The sequence below is a fragment of the Crocuta crocuta genome, unplaced genomic scaffold (assembly GCF_008692635.1).
Source record: "Crocuta crocuta isolate KB4526 unplaced genomic scaffold, BGI_CrCroc_1.0 scaffold45, whole genome shotgun sequence".
NCBI lineage: Eukaryota > Metazoa > Chordata > Mammalia > Carnivora > Hyaenidae > Crocuta > Crocuta crocuta.
Window position 1 is genome coordinate 5,586,637 of NW_027530544.1, and position 8,963 is coordinate 5,595,599.

Here is an 8,963-nt window from a genome sequence, read left to right on the forward strand (position 1 = left end):
TGGAAGTTCTAGCTTAGAGGCTGATTAGGGTAGAGAAGCAAAATTTGAAATGATTTCTTGATATTTTAAAAGTAAAATTCATATTGTCTACATACAAGGAAGGTGTAGGATAAAATGGAATGATTCCAGAAGATCTATTATCAAAGATTGTCAATGTTATACCTAAAAATCAAAAAGTAGCTTCTCAGGTATCCACAATTTTTCTCTAAAATATTCTTTGAAAGTATACTGTTTCTTCCAAGAACTCTTTCATTTAAATGATTCTACTGTCAACACATAACTTAAATATTTACTTTAAATTAAAAATTCCTAAGGTACCCGAAAAAGTTAAGATTGGTAGGGAAATTAAGTTATGTCTGTTAAGATTGCCCCTGGTTAAGAAAATCAGTAACCTGTTGCAGCTCTTGAAACTGTCTCCATGGTAACAACCAACTGCAGGGCAGTAGGTCCCTCTACAGTTATTTTCAGTTGGCCACTGGATCCACATACTTACGGTCAGCATCACTTGTTTCCTGCTCACTCTGGTCCTTGTTCTTGTAGAAGGGGAATTTTCGGGAAAAGAGGTTCTTTTTACGCTTGTCATTGAATGACTGCTGAAGAAGAGAAGGAGGGGCAAAACAAAGGGATGTCTACTATCTGTGTGTACAAAGGCCCAGCCTAGCAGTTCTGTGGAAGCGGACTCTTGTGACCACAGTGTGCAGTCTGTATATGAATTTTACTTTAATCACATAAATAAAGTGAATTTTTAATTTTGTATTAACTCCTCTAACGTTTCACAACTGAAAAATTTACAGTGTAATTCAACACCTAAAAATAATGCATAAGTGCTACTTGATAAAAAAAGGGAAGAGTAATTCAGATTAGTTACTTCTACAATATGAACCAAGTTAACATATATTCTTATCAATCCATATTTTTCTAGAAGATTTCCAGACACAAGGTGCTCTATAGCAAAAGTAATTTTAGATTGTTACTCTAGCTATTCAAATATTTTTTATGCAGTAGGTAATAATCTTCGCTTTCCTTTGGCTTGAGCATATTCCCTCCGCCCCTTTTTTGTGGCTCCAATGAACTAACAAAAATTGCTAGTGCTGAAAACTTAAAAACCAATTAATCAATCTTTTTTTTTTAATTAATTTTTTTTTAAGTTTTCCTTTCAGAGTTTTTTTTTTTTTTTTACAAATAGTTTATTGTCAAATTAGTTTAAGCAATCTTTTTTTTTTGGAAGAGAAAAAGGTAACTAAATGTTTATGGTATGATTCNATTTAATCAATCTTTTTTTTTTGGAAGAGAAAAAGGTAACTAAATGTTTATGGTATGATTCAGAAATGAGAAGAAAACTAAGAGGGGTCCATCAACCACACAGAATACAACAAAAGATTTATTGATGCTATCTAACCAAAAAAGAAGAGTCAGAACTCTCCTGGTCAATCTGAATGCCATCATAACTGATTTATTTGTCTTTAAGCTCTACTATATTTATCTATTTTTAAAAACATATATAAATAAACTGGAACCACATTTAATTAACTGGCACCAAATCCTGAATAGAGGATAAAAAGCTTGGTGCCTATATAAAAGCCAAAAAGGCAATTAGGATTCTAATAGTTTTGGGGCGCCTGGGTGGCTCAATCCCTTAAGCATCCAACTTTGGCTCAGGCCATGATCTCACAGTTTGTGAGTTTGAGCCCCACATCAGGTTCTCTGCTTTCAGTGCAGAGCCTGCCTCAGACCCTCTGCACCTTCCGCCACCATCTGTCCCTCCCCAACTCATGCTCTTTCTTTCAAAAATAAACATTAAAAAAAAAAAAGATTCTAATAGTTTATACAGAACTGCTATGGAGGAGCTGCACAGCTGATTTGATGTCCGTTATTGCACACATGTTGGAAAATAGTTTTTTTCCCCCTTCTTTGATGTCCCCATTTGTGCCTTCAGATTTAAAACCATGTGGCATAGGGGCGCCTGGGTGGCTCAGTTGGTTGAGCATCCGACTTCGGCTCAGGTCATGATCTCACGGTTCGTGGGTTTGAGCCCCGCATCGGGCTCTGTGCTGACAGCTAGCTCAGAGCCTGGAGTCTGTTTCAGATTCTGTGCCTCCCTCTCTCTCTGATCCTCTCCTGCTCATGCTGTCTCTATCTCTCTCTCAAAAATAAATAAAATATTAAAAAAATAATAAAACCATGAAGCATAAAGATGATGTTATTAAAGAGGATTAATTTCTTTTGTAATTTCTGTCACAGACATCCATGTCTTGAAGGAAATGGCTTCACCTACCAATGATACTAGGAATCATTGCTACTTTCTGAAGCAGGAATAATATAAAGGACAGAAATCTTGTTCTGACTTTTCTTGAGTTTAATTCATGTCTTAAAAATGCTATCATTATTTTGAAGTATATCCACACCAGGCAGTATCGTTTAGCATGCCTGTATTTTTCAAGCATGTGATGCCAGGTGATTAAGATGCTGAGGTAGACTGAAGTAATTATTGCTCAAATTCTATTACTTGAAAAGATTTATTTTGGTGGAAATCTTAATGAAAAACAAGATTAAAGTTTCATTTTTACCTTGTCATATCAATAATTCAAGATTAATAAACTCATAGCTCATTTGTTCAACACTATTTTAATTTCAATCTTAAAATTTGAAGGCTCTGGTAACTCTAAGCAGAACTTAAAAATTAAGCTGATGAGAACAATTCTGTCAAGAAATATGGACTTACAATTATTTTATAAACCATCAAGTAGCATTATTTAAATAAAAATCTTTGCTTAAATCCAAATTTTAGAGGACAGAAATAGAAGAAATGTTTCAATAGGGAAAAATTTATGGTAATCTAGTTTTGGGAAGGACTAAATCTTTTTGTTTATGACTATCATTATTGAATCTAGTAATAATTTTTATAGTAGCTAATAAAACTGATAGGTTTTTAATAAAAGGTATTTATTTATTCCTCCTACTGCATCTATAGTGGTCAGAGTCAGTTTCACAGCAAACAACCAAAGGAAACATGAAGTTTAAAATGTTTTGATTTTTGATATCATTGCAGTTAGCCAAAATGAGATATCATAAAGATATCATAATATAGAACAGAAAGAAATGCTGTTAGTTAAGAAAAGAATTGTATTACATTTAACGTCCTTCAGGTGAAGAATTTATTAAAAGTGAAAATAGCACAAAGCAAAGAAGATAAATTGTGCAGGGAAAACATAAAACTGAAGAAACATACTAGCTCCAGTTTCTCTACATTTTCAATACAAAATACTCTGTTTAGTTACTTATTGTTATTAATGCTATATTGCAGGAGAGACAGTGTAATAAATATACGAACTGATAAAAATCACAAATTCATGATATACTGAATATCTAATTTCTATATGTGATATTGTCAAAATAGCTAAAAGAATGTTAAAAATGTTAATGAGAAACTGAAATGTTATAAGTCTGTAGTGGAAATAAGTCCATAAGCCACCATTTAAGGAAAGGAAAAGAGCTTAGAATGGGAGATGGTATTACAGAAAGGAATGCAGTTCTTTATCAATGGCAAGCGTATTTTTACCCCATTCAGTATCATGCATACTTTTGGTGCTGTTAGGACACAGTGACTGTGCATAAAGTTGGTTACAGTCAACAAACAAGACTAAGATTTAAATATGTCGTTAATTCAGTTAACTTCTTACAGTATGAAAGAAAAGTTACAACATGCAACCTCTTTTTCAATACAATGACAGTGTATTTTACTAAGTTATTTTTAAAGACATATATAAAACAAGCACAAAAAGCAAATCCTGAGCATTTACTTGGGATTTTTTTCTTCTCCCGAATTTCTATATTGCTGAAGCAATTTTATATATTGCTTCAGATCACACTATGTAATTTTTTATTTTCTGAAAGCTACAATTTTAAACTAATTTATCATTTCTAAAATAACTGAATATATTATATAATTTACTTAGATTTAATTTCTTTAATCAAGGATATTTCTTAAAGGCTTTAAGTTTATGTGCTTAGTTTTATCAGAGAAGCACAGATAATAGGGTTAATTAAAATTTGTTAACTTTCCACACTCATTTGAGATATGATCAAAAGATGATAAAACTTGTTTTAGATTAAAATTAAAAAAACATAAAACATTCCTATGAATAGTATTTCAAGACAACATATATGTTCAGCTTATTTCTTTAAGCTTATTGCTACAACTCCATTGTTGTAATTACAGACATAGTACAGGACAAAGCCTACAATATCTCCTCCATCTACGGGCATCCATTAGATTTAAGCAGGACTTAACAATGAAAACTAAAACATGTTTAAAATTATATAGGAGAGAATTTACAAGTATTTCTTGACCATCTATAAAACCCCCTCTCTTGACTGTTATTTCCTTAAGATAAAAATTCATATTGATTCAAATATTTAAAACATGAATTTTCTTAATAAATTATATTAGGCACAAAGAGGGACAATAAAAAATTTCCATGAATTAACTTGCAAAAACCTATAAACTTACATTATGGCCTAGTTAATAATATTTTGGGGCATATCTTCTCAGAAGATATATTATTAAATTAGCTATCATGATTAATTCTGATGACATAAGTTTTTAACTGAACATCTGAATGAAGGCTCAATTTATTTCACTTGTAAAAATAATCTCACCAAAGTATACTGTTAAGAATATATCAAATGAGGGGCACCTAGGTGGCTTAGTCAGTATGACTCTTGGTTTCAGCTCAGGTCATGATCTCACAGTTAGTGAGTTTGAGCCCCGCATTGGGCTCTGTGCTGACAGTGAAGATCCTGCCTGGGATTCTCTCTCTCTTCACCCCTCCCCTTCTCATACTCACTCTCTCTCTCTCTCAAAATACACTTAATTGAAAAATATCTGTAAAATGACTGCTTTAATTTAATAAATTAAATTACCTCAGTAATTACTTAAATTACTTCAGTATCTACTATGCAAAAGCACCATGGCAACACCTGTTGATTGTTAACTCTTACAGGCAAAAATCCTTCTGATTTTAATAATGTAGTTCCATTCATGTAGCAAGAATTATGAAAAAACCTACTATCCTCAGTTATTAATATCTAGAAATATGACATTTCATATACTCACCCCTTTATCTCCTCTTGTTTTAGAATTAAATTTCACTGTTTTTAACCGGGCTCGTTCTTTCTTCTCAACTCTGTCAAAGTATAGAATGCTATTTTTAAAGTATACTGAAATATCTAAGGGTCTAACTAGAAATCATCAAAACTGATACTTTAATATTGGGCATTTTTATACTCTAAAGTCTTCAGAAGTCATTTAGGTTTGCATCCCAAAATTAATTATACTTTCTAAAATGAAATACAGGGCTCATTTTATTACGAAATAAAACCACTTGCGAAATATCAAAGTACAATACACATGTACTTATAAATGTACTCAATTCCATAATTATGTTAAAATTATTATGAGGAACCACTTCTGAATTTAGCAATTTGCCAGATTCTGGGTTTTTTATTATAATTTAAATATTAGCTACGCATGGGGCGTACATATATGCCAAAAATTAAGCATGAGAGAGAGAGCAAATATGGCAAAGTGGTAACAATTGGTAAAAGTAGGTGAAGAATATGTGTATTTCTTGTACTATTCTATTTCTATTTCTAGTGTTCTTGTACTATTCTTCTGCTTGTACTTATTTTTCTGTAGCTCTGAAATTTTTATAAAAAAATGGGAAATACAAAAATAAAATTTAGCTTTATATACATGTGTACATATATAAAGAAACCAATTAGAGTATGCAAGAACTTTAAAGTTTACAACTCAAATGGCTTTAAAGAACTTTGGAAGGATAAACAAAGACCTGGTAACCTTACTTATCCTTAGTTATCCCTCTAAAGGTGAAATGGGTGCTGTGGGAACAAGCTTAAGATAAGGAAGCCTATATAGCTTTTAGATCTTTTGAATTCTGAACCTTGTTAAAGTGTTAACTATTCAAAATAAGCAAGCCAACAAAACTACATTAAAACAAATGTTTTATGTAGATTGTAATACCAATATGAACCTTGTAAAATTTCAAAAAGCTTTTATAAATCCTCAATTTCAACATAGCAATTATGTTAGTATATAGCAGAAAAACTTACCAAAACAGGTTGTGAATAAATACATTTTCTTCATTATCTAGCTATATAGTTTTAGCATGGATACAGAAGAACCTTAGCAGTCAAGGATTTAAAACTTGTTTTTACTGTGCTAAAACAAGCCATTGTTTAGCTTAACTAATTATAATTTGCCTAGGTACTTACTGAGGGCACCGCAAAACTAACATTTAGTGAGTAAATGTTTACAACTCAAATGGCTTTGTTTTCTCATTATTATCTTGTTCACTAAATAGTTGACTGATTTGAATTGTGCTTATTTGTAAATACTACTTCTGAAAGAAACCTAAGAACTGTAGTAACAATTCCTTGTGCTATTATTAGAAATAAAGAGGTCTAACAACACATAGTTCTGTTTAAGAAAACAGAAGTTTTTAATACATTCAAGAACAAAAGGGCATAATTAGTTGTGGTTTTATACTATAGCTTATGAAAGAAAAATTGTATTTGATAATGTTGTTTATAAATCTGCAAATTTAGAGAGGTCTTAAGATAAATCTCTTATTATCACTTTTGACTTAAAATCTCAACTCAACTGAGCCTGGGTGGCTCAGTCGATTAAGCATCCGACTCTTGATTTTGGCTTAAGTTATGATCTCATGGTTCATGAGATAGAGCCCTGTGTCAGATTCTGCACTGACAGTGCAGTGCCTGCTTGGGATTCTCTTTCTCCCTCTCTCTGCCCCTCCCTGACTTGCTCTGTCTCTCAAAAATAAATGAATAAACTTGTAAAAACAAACAAATTCCACAAAACTCAACTTTATAGAATTTTTGTACAAAATGAAAAGAATCTCTTTCCATCAAAGCCAGTGTTTTCTTATTCGTTGCAGGCACACATAAAGCCTATGCGAGATAATGAGGTGTGAAGGATAAGACAATTTTTAGGAACTCTGACTTTGATATTTAAGATGTGAGATTTTTACTGACTCAACAAGGCACAGAGGAAACATTTCTGAATTTAAAGCAGACTATGTTCTATTCTAGGAGAAAAGTTATGCTGAGGGCTGCATTGCTAAAAGAGGAGTTGCCTCTTTATAAGACTAGCCAAATAGTTGGAGCTTGCTAAATATATGGATCTAGCTTAGAACAGTTATAAATCCCAAAACCACAACTATAAATCTAGGTAATATTTTAATATTCCTATTCTTCAACTTCTACTAGCAGTTATATAAACATATACAGGTAGAGTTCTATAAATAGGTACATGATTTGGTATACTTATCAATTATAGAGACTCTTAACAAAATAAGTATCAATCCAACTCATTAGTCAGAAAAGAACAAGTGTATTCCATCAGAAGTTTGACCTGAGGTGAATTAACTAGCTACAGTAAACATTAATGTCTCATTACCGATTTTTGCTGGCTATCTTAAAACTTAAAAAAGCTTTTAGGCAATGACTTGTACAAATGAGATCTCACAAATATGCTATTTTGGGTAAATTACAAAGTGACATTTTAATACCCTTTCTCACAAAAGTAGGGGCATTCAGCAGCATTTCATAGAACTTAGAGAGGATTCTCTATACTGGATCATCCTATCCATCTCTACTTGACTACTTTTCCAGTAGATGGTAAGTATTAATCACTATAATACGTGGTTAAAAGCAAAGAGGAAAGACCAGTAAAAGTATCAATACTTTTAAATCAATCAAGAAAAAAGTGTGAAGCAAATAACAAGATAGTTCTAAAAACTTCACATTTATTTACACTTCCGTTTTTTAAGTCTAAAGGAGGCAATTCATACAATCAAAAATCCTTAAAGTTTAAGGTCCCATCACCACCTACATGAGAAAACTACAAAGGCTTTTAAATCTCTCTCCCTCCAGTGGTAATAGATACATGCAAAGTTATTTAAAAACCTTTGTAGGCATCATATTCTTTAATTATGTCACTGGTTACAATATAAGGTGAACAAAATTAAATGGCTGTGAAACACAATGTGGAAAACCAAGCATCTTGGTAAAAGAATTTAAAGAATCAACAATTATTTATGTCGCTGTACTCTGTAGTGGTAAGACTGTACCAGACTTATATTTACCTGCGTTTACTGGGAATTACTCCAACTTCATCACTCTCCCCATCGGGTGTAACCTGCCTGGCTTGCCACCATTCATCATCAGAAGCATTAATAACATGGAGGATATCTCCAAATTTGAAGTTCAATCCCTGACTGGGAAGGCCACTGTCTTTAGTCTTGTCGTAATCAAAAAGGGCTCTAGATTAAGAAGAAAAACAAGTCCATGATTATTTGTTATCATGATATTCATACCAATATTAAATGAACACAGGATTCTGAAAGTGTATAATAATATACAGGTAAATAATTAAACAACATACCATGATAGGCAAAACAATGCCAAGCTCAAATCTGCACTACATTAAGACAGACAAAAAAAGAAATAGTAAAACTGAATTATGGTAACAGTTTTCTAAAATTAGGTACCACCTTATTTCTTTCAATATTGGATGAGAAATTTTTAAAAATGTTTTAGTGTAATCCAATGGCAACCTATATTGAATTCTAAAATGAAGACAAACCTAGACAGTTGCTCTAATAAATAAAAAGTAAATATTGAGAGATACTCTTCTCTTTATTCTGGCTACACACACTTGGGAAAACAAACTCCCTGACAGATTTGATTCATTAGTTGTAGACTGTAAGACTGGAACAGACTGACTACTGTGTCAGTTAATTATTATTCTGTTTGCTCACAGAACTAGAGTCAAGAGAATTTTCTGAGTCAATGAAAAAAATTAACTGTAGAGGGCTTTAACACTCAGCAAATATTTTGGAAAAAATGTATTAATATAGTAA

The 8,963-nt window shown here is 32.0% G+C and overlaps 1 protein-coding gene across 9 annotated transcripts in view; it reads right to left on the minus strand.

Moving 5' to 3' along the window:
• The window catches only part of DLG1 (discs large MAGUK scaffold protein 1), a 267,569-nt gene that overhangs the window by 30,424 nt on the left and 228,182 nt on the right, over positions 1 to 8,963 (minus strand). For 4 of the 9 annotated variants that reach the window (XM_077767716.1, XM_077767715.1, XM_077767712.1 and 1 more), the window contains 2 exons: positions 8,187 to 8,363; positions 5,117 to 5,186 (listed from right to left, as the gene is read on the minus strand). In XM_077767716.1, the coding sequence (XP_077623842.1) occupies positions 5,117 to 5,186; positions 8,187 to 8,363 (247 nt within the window). Of the gene's footprint in view, positions 1 to 493; positions 594 to 5,116; positions 5,187 to 8,186; positions 8,364 to 8,963 lie in introns of all 9 variants that reach the window. The other 5 variants (XM_077767713.1, XM_077767709.1, XM_077767707.1 and 2 more) reach the window with 2 other exon arrangements.